General features: G+C 49.5%; 1 protein-coding gene and 1 pseudogene across 2 annotated transcripts in view; both read left to right on the top strand.

Annotated features, from left to right (window-relative positions):
* LOC308168667 (tRNA (carboxymethyluridine(34)-5-O)-methyltransferase alkbh8-like) overlaps nucleotides 1-26,953 on the top strand; it is a 257,081-nt pseudogene that overhangs the window by 165,245 nt on the left and 64,883 nt on the right. The window lies entirely within an intron of this gene.
* Nucleotides 16,903-17,818, top strand: LOC308168495 (frizzled-2; the record flags this gene model as incomplete). Its single annotated transcript, XM_080543095.1, has 1 exon — nucleotides 16,903-17,818. One exon carries the CDS (start codon nucleotides 16,903-16,905, stop codon nucleotides 17,734-17,736), a length of 834 nt encoding a protein of 277 aa, XP_080399221.1. The 3' UTR covers nucleotides 17,737-17,818.

Raw genomic sequence — 26,953 nt, 5'->3', positions numbered from 1 at the left:
GGGACCCGACCCACCCTGGGTACGTACACTTTACCAGGCTGCCCTCGAAAAGGCGGTTCAGGACCCTGGCCGCTAAGACTAACAGACTGAAGAACAGCTTCTACCACAGGGCCGTCCAGGCCCTGAACACAGCAAAGACCTAAGTTCTGGGCCCTGGACAGTCTGGACGGATTGTATGGCAGCTGCTGGACTGAAAAAAAATCAGGTGTAGTGCTGAGGCACAAACATGTACATTTCAAGCCTGCAAACTGTGACACTTTAAATAACGTGAAACAATACTATTGTGCAATATGACAACCCTAGTCGTCTATCTGTACAGTATAGTACAGTGGATTGTGTACATAGCCTTTATTTATGTAAACCAGCTCCTTCCCTTCTTGTGATTTTTTTTTAAAAGTGTTTTTTTTCCCCTTTCCTAACACCAGGGGAGCCACCCCTCCTAAATGTCGTTGTTTGGTACCTGTACTGTAGCAATGACAATAAAGTCCATTCATTCATTCATTCATTTCTCTCAAGGGCACACTAGTGGTGGTGTTCCCCAGATGGGATTTTGAACTCATGACCTTCCGATCACCAGTCCAACTCACTATCCCCGAGACCACCACTACTAGCAGAGACCAGTCAAACTGTAGCCTACATCCAAATCACTCACCCCCCCCCCCCCCTCATGTATGGTAACAGTGCCTGGGACTATCATAGTGAGGACAGGTTATACTCCAAATGGTCATTTTGAGTGCTGCTTATAAAGGGGTGGACAATGTCATCCATTTTGAAATGTGAAGACAACAACTTACTGTAACAGGACGAGACGCTAACGCTGTTGGAGTCGTTGCTGATGTGGTTTCTGACAGTACAGGTGACGCTTCCTGTCATGCCTGCCTTCAGTGTGACGGTGCCTGTGTCTGTGTCGTTGGCGGTACGGACCTCGGTGTCTCTCAGCGTCCGTCTGTCCATGGTCCAGCTGTACTGGGGAGAGCTCCCCCTAGAGGAGCAGGACACCGTCACCTCCCCACCGGACACACACTGATGAGACACCTGTAATAGATACGGGAGCTCCGGGGGGAATGAGAGTAGACTGCTGTTAAAAGGGCACCCGTGAGGAACAGAGAACACCCCTGAGAATTCTAGAAGCCTAAAGGAATTCTGAACTGTTGTCCTCCTGCCATATCAAAGAAGCGACATTTGCTAGTAGCTAAGAGTGTTTAATGGAGCTAGCTGGCTATTTACCTTCAATGAAGAGTTGTATGGACCATTGACGTCTCATACCATGCAATCCATAGAGTGCTATGTCAAATACAGCTGAATCATTCTTTTCAGTGTTATCTATCCTTATTGTCCCGTTGTTGGAAGAGTAGCATGGAGTAGTAGCAGAGTAGTTTATTTTATTTTTTTAACAATATTTTATTAGAACATGGTCTGTTTTGAATGCTGTTTCCCGATGTCAAATCCACTGTACCATCAGAACGTATCATGGTGATTCTGACATTATATCCATTGATCCCCAGCCGGAGATGCACTGTGCTTCCCAAAGCTGCGTAACACTGAGCTCCAGAATATGTAGCATCACAGAAGGTCTCCATCCCTGAGGATAGAGGGAAACATATTTTAGCGTCACAAATCTGGGCACAAATTGTAACTTTTGTCTGTCAGCGGTTTGAATATGACGGAGAAAATAATATAAACAATAATCCGAAATGACAAAACATGCCATAAAACTAGAACACATGTACTTAATTTAGTTGCATAAGTACTCGACGATGTATCAAGAGTGTGATGCAGACAAAAATAATATGTATATGTATTTTTCGACTGTCTCGGCCTGTGTTTGGCACGAATATGTATGAATCTATTTCACACATGTTACTGTATCTGTCCTGTAGCAACGTCACACTAGCAATCTCTGTAAACACAATAGACTGCACCCTGATATCGTCACAAAAGCACTTAATCAATGTAAAAGTATAAACGATGTACAAAGAAAAAGACTACAATTTACCATGAGACACTCCTGCTAATATCACCAACAGTCCAAAAACTGTTTCCATGTTCATGTTCCAGCTATTCTCTTCACACTTCAATGTAGACAATGAGCACCGATGTGGCCACCAAGACTGCTGTACAGCTGTCCTCTGGTCTGGCTGTGTGTGCCATCTGTATTTAAGACACCCTACCTCCACCACCTCTCTGTACTGGTTATTGGTTCTCTTTCTGTGGTCATCCAGAAGGTTTAGTTCTCAGACAGTCTTCCACCACATCCATGACATTACATCATGACTCTAGTCTTGTCTGGCCTCCTGGTTTAAGGCGCATCTCCAAGCAGGCTCCTCTCTCCTCGTGGGCCTCTGGCAACATACGCCTGTAACGTCCTATCTCCATTTTTGGTCAAAAATTTAGTTTTTTACATAATCTGATCCATTAGGTGTTTATTAATGCCTGTGTGGTGTTATTTTTTAAAATGTAGACATTTTTTAGTTAGTAATTAATAAAAAACAAAGGTTCCATCTCACAGAACATAATGGAATGTAAAAACTTTGATGCTCAATATCTCTGAACTGCCCTAAACGGAGATAGAACCTTAGAATTCTAAGCTCACGATTTGCTGTAACGTCCTTGTTTGACTACCACAACAGTGTGTTCTGCGACGTTGAAGTGTAAACTCAACCGCCACCTCAATTTGCCTGGGTCGAAACCGTCTTTAATTGGATGTACCTACACAGCAGCATGTATGGTTTATACCTTTTACGTGAAGACGCCTCACAGGATACTGTATGTTAAGTCAAGGTTTAAGGAACAAGGGGCGGAGTGGACTCCAGTCTACAAGAGTTTTGTTTTGCCCACTGAATCGAATTATGCCCATACCATAATCAATGACAGACCAACCTACCAGAGACACACTAGAGGGACTGGATTTCCTTGAACACAGAGAGGGGGTGCACCGTTCCTGGAGGTACTGCAATACCAGGTCGATGCGTGGAGTGGACGGAGCAAGCCCCTATTCCATCTCCCTGCTCCAAAAATCTATTTAATATATGGTCCCCGGGTAGGGGACGTATCAGATATTAAACTGATAAGAACAGATTTTTTCTTTCGAAAAGTTTTATATAAAGTACACGTTATATGACATTACATTACATTATACATGTTACAACAAGACATACTAAAAAACACAACAAGCCATAGTAAAAACACAATATACATCTCTTCACACATTTTTAACATCCATAAAAGCCATTGTTCAGTTTACAAGCAGTAAAAAAAAAAAACTGTGCAACCATGAAGGGACTTTCATTAAAACACACAGTTTTAAAAGGTTACAGATAAAAACATGGCTATGATAAAAGTTGTGACATTAAAAGTGCAATGTTTTGGGGCTTGTTTTAAAAAGAGTCTTTTCAGTGTCTTGTTTTAAAAAGAGAGTCTTTTCAGTGTCTTTGTTTAAAAAACATGGCTGTTGTACAGGAGCGGGGTGAATCCTTATCAAGACTGCCTCGCCCGCCCTCGTGCCCACAGGTCTTTCGCTGTGTTGCACTCCCAGAGCAAGTGCCGCACCGACTCGGGGGCGCCACACCCTGGTCGGGGGCAGGTGGCAGATGCCGCCATGCCCCGGGAGTGCATGACGGTCCTGACCGGGAGGATCTCATGGGCCACCATCCACGACAGGTCTCGGTGTCTGTTCATGAGGGCAGGGTGGGCTACGTTGCGCCAAACGGTGGAGGGCTCGCCGAATGCAAGCCCGCGCACCGGACTCACTGCTTCCCGCTCCTGCACAAGAGAAAGAAGAGAACGGTGTTTAATTAAAATAGATTTGTTCTCATTCTCCATGTTATATCTTTTTAAACAATTCTGGATAAAAACATATGCAGATGGGAGATTAAAAGACACAGGTTCTCTCAAGTCTGTTTCTAAAAGTTTCAGCCGTCTCAGGTATGACCCCATCCAGAACCGTGCCATCGCTGTTGTTTTGTGATCTCTGGATGGGGCCAAGGCGTATGCCATGTGTAGTGTAGTGTAGCGGCTGCCTAAAAACAGGTGGAGGTCTGGGAGTCCTTTCCCTCCGTTCTTGGGTGTTTTTTTCACATCCTCCCTTTTCAGTCTCTCCCACTTGGACCCCCACAAGAAATAAAACATGGCTCGGTCCAAAGCTAAAAGAGTGGTTCGTGGCGGGATGAAAACAGAACAGATTAGTAAAAGCACAGGTAAAATCACAGCTTTAATGATTAAAACCTTGCCTTCAAAAGTCAGTCGTCTGAGTCCCCAGTACCCCAGTCGCTGTCTAACTTTCCCTATCACGTCCTTCCAGTTCCCTGTTCTCCCCCCTCCCTGTCAAACTTAACCCCAAGTATTTGTAGGTCAGTCTGTGTCACTGTCAGGGGGAGTCTGTCCACGTCGGTCACTGTCCATGGTCCGTAAAATTGGGCTTGGGTCTTCCCTCTGTTTAATTTAGCCCCAGAGGCCTGTCCGTACCAGTCAGTCTGGTCCAGTGCTCGGTCAACAGATAAAAGGTCAGTGCATAAAAGGTTCACGTCATCCATATATAAAACGCACTTGGCGGTCAGTCCCCCACTCCCAGGAATGCCCACCTCACAGATTCGTTGATCCCTTCTCAAGAGCTGCGCCAAGGGCTCGATGCAGGCAACGTAGAGGAGGGGGGATAACGGACACCCCTGACGGACACCGCAGTGTATTCCCAACGCTTTTGTCAGTTGCCCATTTACAAGAATTCTGCTGGTGATGTCTCTGTACAGCAGTCCCACCCAAGCTAGGAACCTCCCTGGAAACCCCATTTTTTGCAGTACCTGGAAGAGGTACTGGTGCGAGACTCGATCAAATGCTTTCTCAAAATCTAAATTTAGGACTACCAGCCGCATGTTTCTGTCTCTCGTATAACAGATGGTGTCTCGGATCAGTACGAGGCTGTCTGTGATCCTCCTCCCCGGAATGGCGCAGGCTTGATCCGGGTGAATCACTTCCCCTAAAAACAAAGACATTCGATTTGTTAAAAGTTTACTAAACAGTTTGCAGTCGAAGTCTAAAAGAGTGAATGGTCTGAAGTTCTTTAGGTCTGTCTTGTCATGTTTCTTGTGTAAAAGTGAGACTATCCCTATTCTAAAACGGTCAGGTAGTCTGTCAAGTCGTTCAAAGTCCATAAAAACAGTTAAAAGGTTGTGTGCTAAAATGTCCCAGAAAGTCAGATAAAACTCCAGGGGAAGTCCGTCTTGGCCGGGGGACTTCCCCTTCTTAAAATTCCTTACACATTTATCCAACTCTAAGAGGTTAAAATCCTGGGCTAAAAACACACCATCCCCTACTGTCTTATCAATGAACTTTAAAACTTCTCCCAAGGTGTCATTGCAAATGTCTTTTTCTTTATACAAATCCCCATAAAAATCTTCTACTACTTTCTTTATCCCTTCTGTGTCTTTTATTGTGTTTCCCTCTATATCTTTTAAATTTGATATTACCCCCCCCTTTACTAATAATCTTCTTAAAAAAGTAGTTTGTGCATTTCTCTCCCTCCTCTATATCCCGTTCTTTACTTCTTAATATGACACCGTTGCTTTTTATTTCTGCTAAAATTGACATTTCTTTTTTCACCTCCTTTATTTCTTCATTAAAATCCAAACCCTGTTGAATTAAATTAAAATACCTTTGAAGTCGTTTTTGCAGTCCCAACATGCATCTGTTTTCCCTATCTTTTTTCTGCTTGCCTACCTTCCTAAAAAAGTTCCTAGTCCTTTCCTTCACCATCTCCCACCAGTGTGCTCGTGTCTGGAAACAGTCTTGAAGGGTCTGCCATCCACTGAACTGCTCCCTGTACTCCTTCACCACCTCCTTGTCTTCTAGGAGGGAGCAGTTCAGCTTCCACAGACCTCTTCCTACAGTCACACCCGAAGAAAGTGAGAGGGTGCATGTAAGCATAGCGTGATCGGAAAAGAAAACAGGGGATAATCTAGCATCAGTCGGCGGGCAGTCCCGTGTAAAAATGTAGTCAATGCGAGAGGCTCTGGTGCCATCACCACTGAACCAGGTGAAGCCCTCCTCTCTTGGATGCATGTATCTAAAGCAGTCTGTTAGTTTGAAATCTCTACATAGGTTTTGCAATAAAACCCCTGCCTTATCTACTCTAAAACCCTCCCCTGCCCCTTTCCTATCTTTATTGGTTAAAACAGTGTTAAAATCCCCTCCTACCACCCGATATTAAACTGATAAGAACAGATTTTTTTCTTTCGAAAAGTTTTATTGTAACAAGTACACGTTATATGCCATTACATTACATTATACATGTTACAACAAGACATAGTAAAAAACACAACAAGCCATAGTAAAAACACAATATACATCTCTTCACACATTTTTTACATCCATAAAAGCCATTGTTCAGTTTACAAGCAGTAAAAACATCTGTGCAACCATGACGGGACTTTCATTAAAACACACAGTTTTAAAAGGTTACAGATAAAAACATGGCTATGATAAAAGTTATGACATTAAAAATGCAATGTTTTGGGGCTTGTTTTAAAAAGAGTCTTTTCAGTGTCTTGTTTTAAAAAGAGAGTCTTTTCAGTGTCTTTGTTTAAAAAACATGGCTGTTGTACAGGAGCGGGGTGAGTCCTTATCAAGACTGCCTCGCCCGGCCGCCTTCATGAACAGTTCCTCGCGACCGCCGTTTCAGGCTCCCAGAGGAGACCCTCAACCATGGCAGCGGTGGCACTCGCGCAGTCAGGGCCGGACCTCTATGGTGGGCCTCTGACCCCCTCCTCCGAATGGGCGACGTGCGACACATCCCCTCAAGGTCTCAATGGCCGCAGCTACCACCGCCTGTGGGGTGGTCTCCACGCGCTTCCCTACCAGCAGGCTGCGGGAGGTCCAGAGTGCTTCTTTAAAGCATGTCAGGGTGAGCCAGAGTCTGGCGAAGTCCGCTGATGGTATGCTCCTCCGGCTCACCCCGTATAGCACCAGTTGGACGTTTAGAACCTCTCCTGCTGGCAGGCACGGGTATAGTAGGGGGCCGGCTCGTGCCCACAGGTCTTTCGCTGTGTTGCACTCCCAGAGCAAGTGCCACACCGACTCGGGGGCGACACACCCCGGTCGGGGGCAGGTGGCAGATGCCGCCATGCCCCGGGAGTGCATGACGGCCCTGACTGGGAGGATCTCATGGGCCACCATCCACGACAGGTCTCGGTGTCTGTTCATGAGGGCAGGGTGGGCTACGTTGCGCCAAACGGTGGAGGGCTCGCCGAATGCAAGCCCGCGCACCGGACTCACTGCTTCCCGCTCCTGCACAAGAGAAAGAAGAGAACGGTGTTTAATTAAAATAGATTTGTTCTCATTCTCCATGTTATGTCTTTTTAAAAAATTATTGATAAAAACATATGCAGATGGGAGATTAAAAGACACAGGTTCTCTCAAGTCTGTTTCTAAAAGTTTCAGCCGTCTCAGGTATGACCCCATCCAGAACCGTGCCATCGCTGTTGTTTTGTGATCTCTGGATGGGGCCAAGGCGTATGCCATGTGTAGTGTAGTGTAGCGGCTGCCTAAAAACAGGTGGAGGTCTGGGAGTCCTTTCCCTCCATTTTTCTTTCGAAAGGTTTTATTGTAAAAAGTACACCAGTACACGTTATGACATTACATTATACATATTTTTAAAAACATGGCTGTTGTACAGGAGCGGGGTGAGTCCTTATCAAGACTGCCTCGCCCGCCTTCAAGAACAGCTCCCCGCGACCGCCGTTTCAGGCTCCCAGAGGAGACCCTCAACCATGGCAGCGGTGGCACTCGCGCAGTCAGGGCCGGACCTCTATGGTGGGCCTCTGACCCCCTCCTCCGAATGGGCGACGTGCGACACATCCCCTCAAGGTCTCAATGGCCGCAACCAGAGGCCGAGTCTACCTTGGTGCAATGTCCATACTCACTACGCGTTGTGATTGACAGTGTCCATACTCGCTACGCCAATCAGATGACAGTGTCCATACTCGCTACACCAATCAGATGGCAGAGCCGGGTATAGACATCCCAATCAGATACCGGTTTGACTGTTTGTCCCGCCTTCAGCACAGAGGTTTGACTGTTTCAATGAAGACAGTCACGCCTTCAGCACAGAGCGAGCTGAGCAGAAGAGCGACCAGACTCTAGCCTTCAAAACGAGTGAGTAACTAAGTCATTTTGATATAAATATTTAATATTTTAATAAGTCAAAGTATTTCTGTGTAAATGAAGCAATGTCCTTCACGAAGCATGCTAGTTAGCGCTGAAGGGTATACCGCCTGTCCACTAGGTGGCAGTATCTCGTTTGCTATGCTGTCCGGCTCAGTCAGGAGTCGGCCATGTATTTTGTTTAGTGTCAGACGTTCATGTTACGGTGGCCGTCTATTGAGCTGTCCACCTATTCCTGTAAGTTGGTTATTCGAATGTTTCTGGTTAAGTTATATATATTACATTTACCCTGCTTATACTTTATCTCAATTCATGCTTCTATTGTTTGTATATTTGCAGGGCGTTTTCATCTTTGTCATTAAACATTTAATTGACATTGAGGAGCGTATTTCTTCATGAAAACGCCAGGAAGCCATGGTCGTCGTTGCATGCTCTGTCCCTGGCTGCGCTTTCGGAACTGAAAACGTGTCCGAAGCACTCGCCATTGCCCTGTTGACGAATCATGGATTTGCCCATCAACGCACATCGCCTGTCACAGCCGCGCCGACCCCCCGAGGCCCGAAACTGGATCGGCCTAAAGTCGACGTAGGCGTATCGATTGAGGAATGGAACGTGTTCATCCGTCGTTGGGACGTCTTCTGCACTGGCTCAGGCATAGGAGCCGCCGAGGCCCCTTTCCAGTTGTTTCAGTGCGCTGGGCCTGAACTTGGTGACAGCCTGTTGAAAGTCAACCCCAACGCCGCTTCCGAACCTTTGCCACACCTAATTGCCGCTTTACGTTCACTAGCAGTCATCCCAGTCGCCACATGTGTCCTGCGCACCGAGCTGCTCCAGCTACGCCAGGAGCGTGATGAGACATTCCCCGCCTTCACTGCCAGAGTACGGGGGAAAGCGGAGACATGCGCCTATGTTACAGTATGTGGGTGTGGCGAGGATGTGGACTATACCGACCACACCATCCGCGACGTTCTAGTCAATGGCATCTCTGATTCGGACATTCGCCGAGAGGTACTAGGGACGCCAGACATCCTTAAAATGCCAGTGAATGACGTGGTTGCACTCGTAGAAAATAAAGAGATGGCCCGCAATGCTCTCCCGTCATCCGCCCTTTCGGCCATGTCGTCATTCCAGCGCTTAAAAAAGAGTCCACAGGCAAGCCCCACCCCGACCCCAGGCCCAGCGGGCGTGGCTAAACGAGCCCCGTGCCCAGAGTGTAAGAGAACCTTTAATGTCTTCACAGAGGGATCCCGCGGATGGAATACCAAGCCCCACCAGCTTTGTATCGACTGTTATAGGGCCCGCCGACGCAAGGGGCGACCGCAGCCATCTGCCAGCAGTCAACAGGCCGCCGTGGAGTCAGAACCGATCTCCCAGATCTCGTCGGTTCAGTCTGATGCCCGCCCTGGCCAACGTCGTGGGAGTCACCACCAACGCCACGCCTCCACGCCCATCAGACTTGAGCACCACATTTTCTCCAAGGGCGAATGGAGAAGGGCCAGGCTGAGAGACCATCCCCGAGCGCTGATCACTATCTCGGTTGACATGCCTGTCGGACCGAGTGCAGGCACCGGCGACCGTGGCTCGGTCAACGGGGCGAGGGTATCCGCCATCGCGGACACTGGTGCACAGTCGGACCTTTGGTCCCTAGAGGAGTTCATTGCCTGCGGATTCTCACGTGATGACCTGCGTCCCGTCCATCTCAGCATGTCGGCCGCCAACCGCTCCCCCATAGCTGTCGAAGGCGCATTCTTCGCTAGACTCTCGACAGCCTCCAGCAGCGGTGGAGTGGCGTCCTGCCACTCCATGGTGTACGTGAGCAGCTCAGTCCGGGCCATGTACCTATCCTACGAGTCGCTGCTCAACCTCGGCCTCTTGTCTATGGACTTCCCATCAGGTGACATCGTAGGGGGGCCCAACGACGAGCGTGGGTCTTACACGCCAAACCAGCCCCTGTCCGTCAATGCTACGAGGTCCACCAACGGCGGCTGCGGCGACCCGAGTAACCCCCACAGCGCCCAGCGTACGGTCCCTCCGGAACGCCCTACGGCGCTACCCTTCCCTGTCACACCAGAGAACAACAGCCGGATGAAGGATTGGCTATTCGGGAGATACGCCTCATCCACATTCAACACTTGCCCTCATCGGGCGCTGCCGTGCATGGAAGGGCCACCCATTGAAATGCATGTGGACCCCGCAGCCACGCCGAGAGCATGCCACACCGCGGCCGTTGTGCCTCTACACTGGCAGCAGAGAGTCCACGATGACCTTCTCCGGGATGAGGCCCTCGGTGTCATTGAACGTGTGCCATACGGCGAACCAGTGACATGGTGCCATCGTATGGTGGTCACTCGGAAGCACAATGGCTCCCCCCGCAGGACCGTGGACCTCTCACCTCTCAACAAGTTCTGCCTACGTGAGACTTTCGCCACCGAGTCCCCATTCCACCTCGCACGTCGTATCCCAAAGGACACCTGGAAGACTGTCACGGACGCCTGGAATGGCTACCACAGTGTGCCCCTGCGTGAATCGGATCGTCATCTGACCACATTCATCACGCCCTTTGGCCGCTGGCGTTACACCAGGGCGCCACAAGGTTTCCTATCGTCGGGGGATGGCTACAACCGCCGTTTCGATGCGGTCCTCTCGGACTATGAGCGTAAGGAACGTTGTGTGGATGACACCATCCACTATGACACCGACCTGGAGCAGCACTGGTGGAGGACCATCGACTTCCTTACTCGTGTCGGCCGGGCAGGCATCGTGTTGAACCCGGACAAGTTCCAGTTTGCGGAGAGGGACGTCGAGTTCGCTGGCTTCAGGGTGTCGGACACTACTATCGAGCCACTCCCCAAGTACTTGGACGCTATCCGAGACTTCCCCACCCCGGACTCCACGACGGATGTCAGGAGCTGGTTCGGCCTTGTCAACCAGGTGTCGAACTATGCCCAGCTGCGCGACACAATGGCTCCATTTAAGCCATTCCTCAGCCCACGCTGTAAATTCTCATGGTCACCCGAACTGGAGGAAGCCTTCCAAACGTCCAAAAGTGCTATTGTCGGGGCTATCCGTGAGGGCGTGGAGATCTACGACATGCAGAAGCGCACCTGCCTCCGCCCTGACTGGTCCAAGCGCGGTATTGGTTACTTCCTGCTCCAACAACATTGTAGCTGCGCCTCGGGCATACCAGACTGCTGCCCGGGAGGATGGAGGATCACCCTCGCTGGTTCACGCTTCCTGTCCCCGGCCGAACAGCGCTATGCGGCCATTGAAGGAGAGGCCCTAGCCGTGGCCTGGGGTCTGGAGCAAGCACGGTACTTCACGCAGGGGAGCGACAACCTCGTCGTAGTTACAGACCATAAGCCCCTGGTGAAGATCTTTGGCGACCGTACGCTAGATGAGATAACGAACTCACGCCTGTTTAGACTCAAGCAGCGTACCCTCCCATGGCGTTTCGACATTGTGCACCTGCCTGGCAAGAGCAACTATGCCGCTGACGCAACCTCAAGACATCCGTCTCCATCAGGCTCAGCGAACGGCCTCTCACTGGGATTGCCGGGCGTGCCTGACGCCGTGGAGTCAGCACTTATGGCTTCCATCCGCGCCGATGCACAAGAGCTCGGAGCCGTCTCTTGGACCGTCCTTGCACGAGAAACAGCAAGTGATGCATGCCTCAGCCACCTTCTGCACCTGATCGAACATGGGGACAGGGTTGATATGAACGACCCAGCCCTGGCGAGTCTATCACGAGTCTGTGAGTCCATTTACGCACAGGACGGCGTCCTGCTATATCATGACCGCGTCGTGGTCCCTCCATCCCTCCGCGACAGCGTCATTCGACACCTCCATGCCGCCCACCAAGGGATCTCGGCGATGGGGCAACAGGCCCGTGCCATAGTCTACTGGCCAGGGATGTCAGAGGACATCCGAGCCGCCAGGTACGGATGTGCGGACTGTAACCGGAACGCTCCGTCACAAGCAGCCACGCCCCCCCTGCCATCCTCGCCACCGTCCACCCCATTCGAGGCGGTGTTTGCTGACTTCTTTGACTATGGAGGTCGTCACTTCCTGGTTAACGGAGATCGACTATCGGGCTGGGTGGAGGTCCTATGCTCCACAGCAGGCACTGATATGGGAGGCTCAGCTGGGCTGGTTCGCCACCTCCGTGCGTTCTTTGGCTCCTTTGGCGTGCCGGAGGAACTTTCGAGCGACGGTGGTCCGGAGTTCACAGCAGGCCAGACACAGGACTTCCTCCGTTTGTGGGGCGTCAAACACCGTGTGTCCTCTGTTGCTTTCCCACAGTCAAACGGAAGAGCGGAAGTTGCAGTGAAGTCTGCGAAGCGCCTCCTGATGTCCAACACTGGCCCGACTGGCAGTCTCGATCATGACCGCTTTCTGCGTGCCATGATACAGTTACGCAACACGCCTGACCCCGACTGCAACCTTTCACCGGCGCAGATTATCTTCGGTCACCCCCTTCGAGGTTCGCTTTCCTTCGTCAACAGGCTTGAGAAGTTCTCGAACCCACATATCCGACCGCTCTGGCGCCAAGCATGGGCGGCAAAGGAGGATGCCCTTCGGACCCGGATGTCCCGTACCACTGAGTCCCTGCAGGCTCACTCGAAGCCACTCCGCCCATTGGCACTTGGTGAGAGGGTGTTCCTCCAGAACCAGCAGGGCCCTAGCCCTAACAAGTGGGACAGGTCAGGGGTGGTGGTGGAGTCACGTGATCACGATCAGTATCGGGTTAAGGTTGATGGGTCTGGACGCCTGACTTTACGCAACAGGCGGTTCCTCCGTGGCTACACCCCCTATGCTCCTCACCAGCCAGCTGCTATGTCCCCTCCACCTGCGCCCTTGGTACACCGCTCCCTACCTGTCCAACCGTACCCGGTGGTGCCCCAGGGGATCGTCCAGCAGCTGGCAGATGGACCCTGTGGCGCGGCCCTGGGTCCCTCCTTGCCGGCGTCTGCTGGTGAGGCGGCCCCTGGCCTCGGGTCCCAGGGAGACCCTGTACCCACTGATGCCACCCCGGACGCTTCGCTTCTAGTGTCGCAGTCGCCACTGTCGCTGCCCCGTCCTACGAGGCCTAGCCGTACAAGGGAGCCACCCAAGCACTACGAGCCCGAAACAGGCCGTTGGACGCGGGACTGAGTCCGGTTACCTATTTCAGTTTATAGCTTTCCGGACTGGGAGGGATGAAGGGTATACCGCCTGTCCACTAGGTGGCAGTATCTCGTTTGCTATGCTGTCCGGCTCAGTCAGGAGTCGGCCATGTTATTATTTGTTTAGTGTCAGACGTTCATGTTACGGTGGCCGTCTATTGAGCTGTCCACCTATTCCTGTAAGTTGGTTATTCGAATGTTTCTGGTTAAGTTATATATATTACATTTACCCTGCTTATACTTTATCTCAATTCATGCTTCTATTGTTTGTATATTTGCAGGGCGTTTTCATCTTTGTCATTAAACATTTCATTGACATTGAGGAGCGTATTTCTTCAAGCGCGTTAGCTAGTTCTTTTCACTCCGAGCAGTGTCGACATCGATGGGGGTCTCCAATCGACTCCATTCAAAGTGATTTACATTCCCTGTCCTCTCCCCTGTCCGGACACATTTGAATTTTCACCGTAAGCCCCGGTAAGGCGACGTTATTAACCCGCAAAGAGTGTATCCCGGGCACCGTCTTTGTCCGCGAATAACACCGGCTAACACCGACTAGGAAGGTGGTAAAAATACAAGACCATGCTGGATAACTCCATCAGTATACGGTCAGTTTGAGCCATCAGGCATCATTCTGGCACCCCGGGAAGTAATGTTTTGAACCCTGAGAGCATGCACATATGTGTGGTGGCCTGGGAAAACCCGTCGGATGTCGCTGGCGTTCGTTCGTGGCAAAGAGCAAAAATAGATGGAAATCGCGATTTTGGCGATTTTGATATTATGTGGTATTCTAGTACTTTGAACTCCATACTACATTATGGTGAATAAACATTTTAAGAAAACAAAAGAGAAAGTACTTATTTTTATGTTTTTGTGGTGGGTAGTTTGCTAGAGAAACAAGGTCATTCTCATTTCCTCATTTCCTCATTTCCTCATTCTCAGTTAAGCAACGCACGCACACATGAGCGAAAGGAGAGACGATACTTCCACCTGTGTTATTGCCATTTACTGATGCTCACAATATAAGCATAAAGTAATAAAATCTTAACTAGAAGACACACAAAATTGGATCTGTCCCTCGCATACCGACGAGGCGAGCAGACTAACACCGCATCCCAAGCAGACAAACGAGACCGGCCGATCTGCATAGGCTCCTCCCCCGACCCAGAGGAGAAAGGGGGAGAAATCACCTTTCCCTTTTTTTGACATGATACATTAAAATGCTCATAACTTTTTAAAATAAAGGGCTATCTCGGTCATTCAACCAGTTATGAATAGCTGAGAACTTCTAATTTATGGAAATATTAAAAAATGAAAATGTCAAAATGCCACCATGTGAAGGGTTTTCCCAGGCCACCACACATATGTCTATCCGAAAATAGTACACTCTCCTCGGCCACTGCACGCGCCTTACAGCACCGTGTATTCGGCACGGTTATTTGCCGGTGTGAAAGCCCTATCCTATCCCTCTGCCTCTCCACTCAATTAATCCTTTATTCATTCATTCATTCATGTATGAATCCACCCATTAGTCCATTATGGACAGTGCGCTAGTTATGGGTGATTGTCAAATGTTTCAGATTTACACATGATTGGTGAAGATGATATGTACTGTCTGTCAGACCATGTATCTTTTTTAAAATTCTGGCCCAATATGATTTTCTCTCTCTCCTCCTCTCTCACCCTTATGTCTCTCTCTCCTCCTCTCCTCCTCATGTCTCTCTCTCCTCCTCATGTCTCTCTCTCTCCTCCTTATGTCTCTCTCCTCCTTATGTCTCTCTCCTCCTTATGTCTCTCTCCTTCTTATGTCTCTCTCTCTCCTCCTTATGTCTCTCTCCTCCTCTCCTCCTCATGTCTCTCTCTCTCCTCCTTATGTCTCTCTCCTCCTTATGTCTCTCTCCTCCTTATGTCTCTCTCTCTCCTCCTTATGTCTCTCTCCTCCTTATGTCTCTCTCCTCCTTATGTCTCTCTCTCTCTCCTCCTTATGTCTCTCTCCTCCTTATGTCTCTCTCTCTCCTCCTCATGTCTCTCTCTCCTCCTTATGTCTCTCTCCTCCTTATGTCTCTCTCCTCCTTATGTCTCTCTCCTCCTCCTCTCTCTGGTAGTTCAAGGATGAGGTGGTGAAGGAGGTGGTGGAGAGGATGTGTAATGACTTCTCTGGCCAGTGCTGCACCCACAAAGCTGCACCCACAAAAAGAAAACAATGTGGAGACAACGCCAACCCAACTCAACCCTACTTGGTGAAGACAGGAACCACAGGCAACCGGTGAAAATCCCAGGCATATGGGCAATACTGTGAAATTGTTGATAAAAGAGTAGTCCACAACATCAGGAACACATGCTACCTGAAGAATAAGTTTCTCCACTCTCATATGGAGTAACTCTCCCATGTCACACTGTGATGGTGGTCATTGTAGTCTGTCAGGGATGGAGGATGTCAGTGTAGTCTCTTTCAGAAGGACAGTTTAGTCTCTCTGTGGTGGAGGGGAATCTTGGGGGAGTTGTTACACAACACATTCTTGTTTATTTATTTATTTGTATTTTACATAATTAGAGTTAGTAGATTTGTGACAGCCCCCCAGTGTGTCTGAATTGGAGTCCTAGTATACTGTACTTCCAAATGGTTTAGCATGGGGGGTCAGGTTCAGTACTAGATTTGGGCCGAGGTCCAATAGTGTCCTACCTACAAAAGGTTTTGTACATATAATAATTTTGTTCATATAATAATGTTGTACACATAATCATTTTGTTCCTATTTATAATAGTTCCTGCAATTTCCTGTAAATGTCTTTATCAATTAGTAATCCACAGTAGGATTATGTATTTGTGTATGTTGTTTTTTAAATAATAAAATGCTGAGACAATACTATGACATTCATTGTGTTCTTCATATTTCCAAGACATCTCAAGACATCTTAAGACATCTTCATATTTCTGTGTGAATAAATGTAAATAAATGGCATTTAAGAAAAGACAAAGCACTCTCACACAAGTATACTTTTGATAAAATAAGCTGTATTTCCATGCAGGAAAATCAGTCCAATAACATGTGAATAAATGTAAATAAATGGTATTTAGGAAAAGACAAAGCACAAGTATACCTTTGATCAAATAAGCTTTATTTCCAAGCAGGAAAATCAGTCACCTAGTGAAAAAATAAAATGTGCACCTAGTAACACATGGCTACTTGGTATGCAGGAGATCTCTGTCACTCTCGGTCAATGTCACCTCCCCTTTATTCCTTGAACCTCCCACGTCAGGTGATGCGACTGTCTATACTCTATTATCCAATCACGTCATCAACAAACAAATGAGGGGTAGTGGTGGTCTAGTGGATAGTGAGTTGGACTTGTGATCGGAATGTTGTGAGTTCAAATCCCGCCTGAAGCCACACCACTACTAGTGTGCCCTTGGGTAAGGCACTTAGCCCTCAGTTACTCCAGGGGGAATGTCCCTGTAATTCGTAATTGTAAGTCGCTTTGGATAAAAGCGTCTGCTAAATGTCAAAATTAATTAAAAATTAACAATTGCACTCCGATACGACGGACCCCCCCAAGCGCCTATCATCTTCCTCTCTGGTTGCTACACCATGGTCTCTATAGCATATATAGCTGGCTACTTCCTAGGGGACAAAGTGGTATGCAATGACAGTTTCACTCCAGAGGGATATAAAACAATTGTGCAGGGGACCAAAAAAGAGGGGTGCACCATCCTGTTCATGATGCTCTACTTCTTCAGTATGGCCAGCTCCATCTGGTGGGTCATTCTGTCCCTCACCTGGTTCTTGGCCGCAGGCATGAAGTGGGGCCATGAGGCCATAGAGGCCAACTCCCAGTACTTCCACCTAGCTGCGTGGGCGGTACCTGCGGTGAAGACCATCAGCATCCTGGCCATGGGGCAGATAGAGGGTGATGTGCTCAGCGGGGTCTGCTTTGTTGGCCTCAACAGTCTGGATCCTCTGAGGGGTTTTGTGCTGGCCCCCCTCTTCATTTACCTGTTCATAGGGACCTCCTTCCTGCTGGCTGGTTTTGTGTCTCTTTTCCGCATACGCACCATCATGAAACACGACGGGACCAAGACAGAGAAGTTGGAGCGCCTCATGGTGCGCATCGGGGTGTTCAGTGTGCTCTACACAGTCCCTGCCACCATTGTCATCGCCTGCTTCTTCTACGAGCAGGCCTTCCGCCACCACTGGGAGCGCAGCTGGGTCAGTCACAACTGCAAGGGCCTGGCCATCCCCTGCCCTATGCAGTACACCCCCCGCATGACACCCGACTTCACTGTCTACATGATCAAGTACCTTATGACCCTCATAGTGGGCATCACCTCTGGTTTCTGGATCTGGTCTGGCAAGACACTCCAGTCTTGGCGCAAGTTCTACACTAGGCTCACAAACAGTAAACATGGAGAGACCACTGTGTAGAAGGCTAACCCATGGGACATCTTTTTGGTTATTTGTTCAAATGTGTTTTATAGTGCGTTTGTTTCTTTTTTTGTTAACTTGCTGTCAGAGTGGTACTTTTATACGATGATCAGATACTGCCAGTATTTTTATTGAACTTTGACTGAATTTTTTCTCTTATCAAATATGCATGCCAAAATTCAAGCTTGTAGGAGTGGGGGGTGGGCTTGCCCAAAGGACACTGTTGCTGATCTAAGAATGGTCCAAAACCTGAGTTTCTGAACAAACAACAAACATGGTTACTGGGTGTCATGTGCTGAGTTGTTCTCCTCCCCCACTCTGCTCCTGCTCTTTTTTTTTTTTAAAGATACCAGCCATAAAAACTCTCCAGTGTGAGTGAGAATCCAGCTGGGAATACGATAGTTATGGAGATAGACTCCAGTTCTATGAGTGGAGCGGAGCCCCATAGGGGAGCTCTGCTCCTATTGGTTTACCCGCTACCTAAAGTAGCCAATGACTGAATTTTTCAATGCCTGCGCCCGCCTGGGGTGCTATATAAAGGGGCGTACTTCGCTCCCTCATTCTCCCAAACATACAAAACAGCCGGGTTTGAACGAGTCGAAGTGGGCCAGCAGCCCTATGGGGCTCCGCTCCACTCATAGAACTGGAGTCTATCTCCATAACTATCGTTCTATATCGTGGAGCTCCGCCCCATAGGGGAGCTCTGCTCCTATTGGTTTAGGCGGAGCGAGCGAGGCCAAATGTACCCCCACTGAGACTATTAATCCGAAAACAATCTCAGCGGCACCCGGAGCTGACCACTGATGTTGGTTCAAGACAACCTTAAAAAGTTGGCCCAACCCACACCGAGTCTGCTCCACTGATCTAGCCCTTACGTGAGCACGCAGGGTTGTAGATCTAACGGAACATGTCCTGGAGGAGGGTCCCCTCCCCAGGCACATCCGTAATCATCCTGACAGCACTTGAATAGCATCCCCAACCAGGGTAATCCAAGTGCCATCCCCACTACATCAGTCCTCAGCAAACTGAGGACAGAATGAGAAAAGGATGAGGAAGAAATATCACTTACCCAACCCTTACGTTGGGTTGTTGATCTAACAGACATGTCCTGGAGGAGGGTCCCCTCCCCAGGCACATCCGTATTCATCCTGACAGCACTTGAATAGAATCCCCATGACCAGGGTAATCCAAGTGCCCTTCCCACAACATCAGTCATCAGCAAACTGAGGACAGAATGAGAAAGGATTGAGGAAGAATATCACTGACCTAACCCTTACGTGAGCACGTAGGGTTGTTGATCTAACGGAACATGTCCTGGAGGAGGGTCCCTTCCCCAGGCACATCCGTATTCATCCTGACAGCACTTGAATAGAATCCCATGACCAGGGTAATCCAAGTGCCTTCCCCACTACATCAGTCATCAGCAAAACTGAGGACAGAATGAGAAAAGGATGAGGAAGAAAATCTTCAAGTAACACCGTATAAAAAGTGATGGCGACGACCAAGACGCCGCCACACATATCTCCTCCACTCCCACTTCCCTGAGAATGGCCACTGATGCGGCCATGCCCCTGGTGGAATGAGCCCGAATGCCAGTCGGCACGGGCTGCCCCTTCGATTCGTATGCGAGGCTAATAGTCTCGCAAATCCAAAGGGACAGCCTCTGCTTCGAGAGTGGTGTCCCGGCTTTCTGTCCGCCATAGCAGATCAGAAGCCGGGGAGAAGATCTCAGTCCTGCCTCGCGCTTCACATATTGTGCCAACGCGCGCACCGGACAATACAATGTAAAACGCCTCTCCCTCTCTCCGTCGTGAGGAGGAGGAAGAAAAGGCGCTCAGAGCACAGCTCTGAACCCTAAACCCACGATTAACCGTAGGGATAAAAGCCGGGTTAGGGCGTAATACAGCTTTTGTTTCGTCATCAGATATGACCAAACAATCTGCCCGTGACGAGAGAGCGCACAAATCACTCACTCGCTCAGCCGTAGTCAAGGCGAGGAGTAGACTCGTCTTGAGAGACAATAAAACGCAACGACACAGTGACAATGGTTTCGAATGGGGGCACGCACAGCGCCTCTAGCACAATCGACAGGTCCCATTTTGGCATTAGAGTCCTATGAGGGCGTCTAAGCCTACACACTCCAGTCAAAAAACGCTTAACCAGCGAATGACTGAAAAACCAGTGTCGTTGTCGCAAAACCCTCATGACAAGCTGAGATGGCAGCCGCGTAAACTTTAATAGTTCCCGCCGCCAATCCCTTGTCAACAGCGACTGTAAGAAACACAAGAAAGTTTCGACCCGACAACATACAGGGTCAACGTCCTGTCCCTCACACCACTGTGTAAAACTCGCCAGCGCGCCGCATATCCCTTTGCAGTGGATTGCGCGCGCACTCTGAATGGTCTGAATGACCGCGTCTGTCAGACCCCTGCGTTCTAACAATCCCTCTCAGTAACCAGGCCATGAGGGGCCCCCCCTCATAGGCGGCCCCTCACCAAGCCTCCGGCTTGAGAGAGTGCATCTTGTCGATGAGGTATGGGCCATGGGCCCTCTACCAACATCTCCATCAGTTCCGGAAACCACGGGGCTCCGGGACGGTCCGGGGCTACAAGAATTAACTCTAGCCTCTCTGACCTCACTCGTGCCAACAGTGGGAGGATAGATGTCAGGGGTGGGAACGCGTATAACAGGACCCTCGGCCATGGGTGGTGTGCAAATGTAACGACTCCCAATGGCGGGTTGTCCTGTTCGCGCAGGGAGAACCAAAGGCGACACTGCGCATTCGTCCGTGACGCAAACAGAACCACTTCTGCTTGCCCGAACCGTGCCCAAATCAGCGACACAATGGAGGGTGCTAACCTCCAGTCGTCGTCCCTCGGGCCTCCCCGTGATAACAGATCTGCTCCTTCGTTGAGCAGACCTGGAATGTGGAGAGCTTACAGCGAACTCAGGCGACTCCGCGCGCGATGACGCGCGGGTCTCTCCAGTAGCTCAGGTCGGTTTTGACCGATCTCTGTATTACAATCAACTTGCGACGGCGTCTCACTGGAACCCGTCGCAGTCGTGCGAACCGCCTCTGCAGTCTGCGCATGTGTAACAGGCCTAAGGGGACCACTACATGGGCTGCAGACATCAGTCCTAGTAAGGACATCCTTGACAGAGCGGTGATTGTATTTGTCACTCGACACACCCGGAGAGCTGACGTCAGTGTCGCTCTCCGTGGTGCCGATAAACTGGCCCTCATCTCAGCAGTAACCAACTGAATGCCTAGATAGGAAAACTGTTGAGCCGGCCACGGAGCACTCTCTGTCCAGTTTACAGCTAACCCCAGCTGAGTGAGGTGCTGCACCAGTGAGGTTGCGTCCCGAATGGCTCGATTTGGGCATTGGGCCAAGACCAGTAGGTCGTCGAGATATGCTAATATGCGTATCTCGTTTCGCCTCAGTGGTTCGAGTGCTGTCTGCACGCATTTGGAGAAAAAACGAGGAGCAAGCGTGCACCCGAAGGGCAGGCGCGTGTACTCGTAAACCTTCCCTTGGAAAGCAAAACGTAGGAATTTCCTGTGCCACTCTGTGATTGGCACACGAAATACGCGACCCTCAGGTATCTACGAAAGGGGCGTTTCGCCACTCTCTCGTTGAGGACCCTGAAATCTAGTATGGGTCTCATGTCTCCCGAATTCTTTGGGACAAGGAAATACGGGAAGTACCATCTCATGTCCCACTGGTCCCTCGGAACCAATGTCACTGCGCCCTTTGTTAGGAGATTCGTAATCTCCTCCTGGAGCGCACGTGTCTTTATCGGGCAGGACAAAAAACAGTCTCTCTCACGCCCCTGAAGGGCGGAGGAGGCTGAATGAACTGTAGTGCATATCCCCTCCTCAATGTCCTGTCTAGCCAGCCCGACAGAATACCTGTCCCTTCTAGTCATTCTGCATAACGCAACGACAGCGGCTGGACCGTCTGTTGTGGTGCAGTCGACAGAAAAAACTTGAATTTCTGTATGATCCCAGCCGCCGCTGCACACCGAGGAGGTGGCACAGCCCAAGGTGGGGTCATTTCGAAAGGGATGGGCTGCCGTCTGTAAAGAGTGTTTGTTATGTGTAACAATGCTCTTTATTGACACAGGTTTATTATGCCTGATAATCAAAGAACCGGCCGCACGCTCATGAGCTGGGCCAGGTCTTGATAGACATGGAGGGGTTTTTGATGTACATAACGACCCCTCTATACGGCTACATACAGGGGTGTTTAACCCGCTACGTGTCGTGATAGGGGTAAGTCCGTTAGGCAGAGAGCTGGCCACACGCCGGTAAGCTGGGCCAGTCTCCGGTTTGTTTCTAACCGGTAGCGAGTCGACCACACTCTGACAAGGCAGGTCGATCTCCGCTCTGGTAGATAACGGTCCCTCTATACGGCTACAGACAGGGGTGTTTAACCCGCCTCGTGTCGTGATAGGGGTAAGTCCGCTAGGCAGAGAGCTGGCCACACGCCGGTAAGCTGGGCCAGTCTCCGCCTTGTTTCTAACCGGTAGCGATTCGACCACACTCTGACAAGGCAGGTGGGTCTCCGCTCTGGTAGATACCATGGAAAATCCTCCTTAGGGATGGTTTGCCGTCTGTAAAGAGTGCTTGTTTTGAGTAACAATGCCCTTTATCGACGTAGGTTTATTATGCCTGATAACCAAAAAACCGGCCGCACGCTCATGAGCTGGGCCAGGTCTTGATAGACATGGAGGAGTTTTTGATGTAAATAACGGTCCCTCCATACGGCTACAGACAGGGGTGTTTAACCCCCTTTGTGTCGTGATAGGGGTTAGTCCGCTAGGCAGAGAGCTGGCCACACGCTGGTAAGCTGGGCCAGTCTCCGCCTTGTTTCTAACCGGTAGCGATTGGACCACGCTCCGACAAGGCAGGTGGGTCTCCGCTCCGGTAGATAACATGGGAAAAATCTCCTTTACTGAAAAAGTAAGGTGGGGATTTTCCTTCTTTTGCCTCTTTATGAGGTAGCAGCCATGAAGAGGAAACCGGTGGTGGGGTCATTACCGACCCCTCCGCCAGTGAAACCGGGCCACGCTGCCGTGGGGGGCCGTAGCGGGCCCTCCCAGTGGTCAGCGGCGGGGGCTGGGGATGCCGAGTGGGGCATGGCTCCGTCGTTTAGAGGTAGAGCCAGTGCCGCATCACGCCAAAATCTCCGTTTCGCAGTCGTTGACGGTCTATTCGTCACCACGGCGGAAGAAGAAGAGGTGGAGCTTGCTCAGAAGCTCCGCCTCCGCTGCAGACAGACCGTTGGTCGGTCTGTGGTGATTTTCGCAATGGCGGCGTTAAACACGGCGATGTTATTCGCCGCTGCCGCCGCCTGCGCACCGAGATGGGGCGGCGAGGGCGGGAAGCTCGTGAGCCTCTACCTGCCGCTCGCTCTCATCAGAGCTTTCTGATTCTGACACCGGCACCGACCACTCAGCTGGGTGAGGGCGGCGTGATGTCAGGGCCGGCTGAGCGGGCGGGACCATCCCTACTTGGGGAGGTGCCTGCCCAGAACGTTTTTATTACCGACCCCTCCGCCAGTGAAACCGGGCCACGCTGCCGTGGGGGGCCGTAGCGGGCCCTCCCAGTGGTCAGCGGCGGGGGCTGGGGATGCCGAGTTGGGCATGGCTCCGTCGTTTAGAGGTAGAGCCAGTGCCGCATCACGCCGAAACCTCAGTTTCGCAGTCGTTGACGGTCTATTCGTCACCACGGCGGAAGAAGAAGAGGTGGAGCTTGCTCAGAAGCTCCGCCTCCGCTGCAGACAGTGATTTTCGCAATGGCGGCGTTAACACGGCGATGTTATTCGCCGCTGCCGCCGCCTGCGCACCGAGATGGGGCAGCGAGGGCGGGGAGCACGTGCTCTACCTGCCGCTCGCTCTCATCAGAGCTTTCTGATTCTGACACCGGCACCGACCACTCAGCTGGGTGAGGGCGGCGTGATGTCAGGGCCGGCTGAGCGGGCGGGACCATCCCTACTTGGGGAGGTGCCTGCCCAGAACGCCGTTCTTGCTTGTCCTCCGCTGCTAGAAAATCGCAGCGGCAGGTGTCCCGGAGGAACTTCTTCGTGGTCGGCGGCGGACGAACCATCGCTGAAGGGAAAAGTCTCCTCCGCTGCTTGGAAGTCGCTGGTAAACCAATAGGAGCAGAGCTCCCCTATGGGGCGGAGCCCCACGATATAGAACAGTGAGTGGGGGAAGGAAGCCTGAAAGGACGGCCATTTTAACTTTGTTTCACTCTGAACATGTCAGATGTAATTAAATGCAACTGTAAATAGTATTTGTAAAGATATGAAATTATATATTTGTATTTAAAGAAAGGAACTTTTTTTTTTTTTTGACAGCCGTAGTGCTTGGTTAACTTGCACACCCCCTCTGAATGGAGCCATGCTCTTGTCTGTGTCTCTCTAGGCTATATCTTTTTCTGGCAGTCTTTCTATGGCACAACACATTTGAAGTTTCTTGTCTGTCACATATCTGTAATCATTTTCCCTCAGATGTATCAAATCGGGGAAGCTGTCTGTTATTATAGATAGTCTCACTCTCTGGATGTGCACATTCCCTACTTGGCTCCTCTCCCTCTCCTCTCTCTCTGGTCTCCCCTCACTAATAAAGTGCCTTGGATCTGAGAAACAAGGGAGCTTGGGTGTAAGGGGTCAAAGCTAGAGGGAAAATATCCACTATCCATGCCTTTTAGTGTCTAAATTTTTTTGTCAATCAGCTTTTTTTACCAAAAAGTTACCAGAGACCACAATAAGAGACCCTCCTTTTTATAACGTGTTCATGAACTGATGGGTTTCAGAAAATGTGTGAAATAGAAAAGTATCTCTCACTGTTTATGTTGTGAGAACTTGTGATGTGAAAAGTGGTGTGAATCTGGCAACCCCTAATGAACAAATGTATTTCACATGATAGAAGGGGGAAGGGTGGGTGACAACACAATAAAAGCCACATGATTTCATGATTTTTTACAATTGCTGTCTTTGTGTGTCCTTCTGTGAGTCTGGTATTGTGTTGATGTTGATGTCAGCTGCTATCTCAAAAATATTGGCCAGTCTAAGTAACCAGATTCGAGTCTGAACACAAAGTAATAATGAGTAAAAATAAAAATGTGCAGTTCTTTATAATCCATCTTAGACAAAAGTATTTTTTTTCAATGTGTATTTTTCTGGTTGTAACTAACAATTCCCTCTTTTGGAAAGACAATCCAAATGTTCTGCATTAAAAACATCACACTGCCTCTGGAGAAAGGGATATCACATTTCTACTATAATGTATGTCCTGAGGGCTGGCACTTTCACAGTCTGGCCCCAATACAATGCCCTCCTTTAGCCCTAAGTCATTCAATTACGATGATGAGGTGCTGCAAGAGGCCCTAATGTAATGTGGCCGTGTGGCTATGGGTGTATGTGAGGCCTCAATACCTGTTTGTCAGTTGCTCTGACTATCTAACTGTGTCTGTTGTACTCTCTTCCACTGTGACTAAAATAGGCTTATTCTCATGGTCTCGATCACATTGCCCTTGCCACCATGTTGACAGTTGAGTCATACCTTAACATCTGTTAGCTTTCAGACTGTGTGGCGACTGCCATGGAAATGCATTACCTGTGGCTCTCCAAGGTATAGGGCATGAGGTAACATGGATGTCTGTAATGATATTCAGAAGGAATATCAACTTCCATGCAACTGAATACAAATCTCAGTGTGTTTTGTTGTTTGTGCTCTCAGATCAGATTTGAAGGGAACATAAATCTCTGCATGTGAGTGAAAGGAAAATAATGGTGTTGGGCTTCATGGAGTATTTCATCTTTCCAAAGTAAAGTACACACACAATACCAAGCTGGAATCCCCCAAGTGATGCATGACTGAAACTGAACCTCCTCTGACGTGATGTAATGAAATAAATGTAGTGTTGGAGAAAGTGGATACTCCCATGATCCCTAACACCTCAAGCATTAAGGCTTGGAGCCATACTTGAGAAACACACACGCATACAAACATAGTGTACATGTAGTTACTGTACAGTTTCAGAAAGGATACGCCTATACTGTTCATTAGATTTTTTCCGCAAGTAATCTAGAATAAGGTTGAACCTACTATACCTGTAGACAGACAGCTCCTTCTCTCTAAAAAAAACTTAAAATCTATCCCTTCGTCAGATAAGACAGACACTTTGTTTTTCTTGTACCTCAATGCTTAAAGAAGGGAACCATGTGTGGCATGGAATAAGGAGTAGGGTTGTAACAAAAGACAAGTATGTGTGATTTAGGATAGCAAAAAAAATGGCGCCTTGTTGGGTGAAAAAAGCTATAAATCTACCTGTCCCACTCCTGCCCTGCCCCTCTGGCCTCTCCCCTTGCTCCCCAACCCCCCTTCCCCTCTTTCTAGCCCCTTTTTCCTTCTCCGCTCAGATGAATGGGGGGAATGCAGTGAGTCAGTGGAGCAGCGCCGGGCCTTGGCCCAGTGACAGACAGTCTCCTGTGTGCTGCTCACTTCAAAGGGCTGCAGAAACCTGACTAGCTCCTTGTAAACAGGGCCGCCTGGCCTGAAGGCCCGCTTCCTGCGCTTCACTCAACTTAATGGCTGGCTTGTTTGGTTTTTCACTGAAGCAGAGAGAGAGAGACGAATGAGGAGTGAGGGAGAAGAGGGAAGGGGGGAGGTGGGTGGGGTTCTGAGATTCTTATAAGGGTGGGGAGGGGGTTTGGAAGGTATTTTGGAAAATTCTATTTAATAGGGGTGCTTTTTTCTTTCTCCAAGAAAAACTAAAAAGAAGGGAAGAAAAGAAGAATCAGGATGGGGAAAGATGTTGTTGCCATATTGTGAATCCGTAGACATAAACCTTGGCTTTTGGACCCTCAGAACTAACTGGAAACAGATGGCCAGATTCACTTTTCAGAATGATTTGAGTTTCTCCAGCAAAGCCCTTTTCACTTGATATTCTCTGTCAGGTCCTACTAGCGTGACCCAGCAGGGAGACTGCATAAGCTTTACATGGATTTATACCTGACTATAGCTATAGCACATCTGTCCTTTGTGTGTAGAAGCAGGCTGACTATCTCTCTGCTAGCAGGCCTCACATTTATCACACTCCTTAGCAAAAAGACAAAGCTATCAAGCTGACCAAAATGAGGTAGCACTCTCTGTGGGTCAGATACTGTAAAGCTTGTGACCAAGTTTTATGAGTCAGCTTCAGTAT

Source organism: Nansenia antarctica, assembly GCF_963989245.1.
Source record: "Nansenia antarctica genome assembly, chromosome: 12".
Lineage (NCBI taxonomy): Eukaryota > Metazoa > Chordata > Actinopteri > Argentiniformes > Microstomatidae > Nansenia > Nansenia antarctica.
Note: the sequence above shows the minus strand (reverse complement) of the source record. Positions and strands in the feature narration are given on the sequence as shown.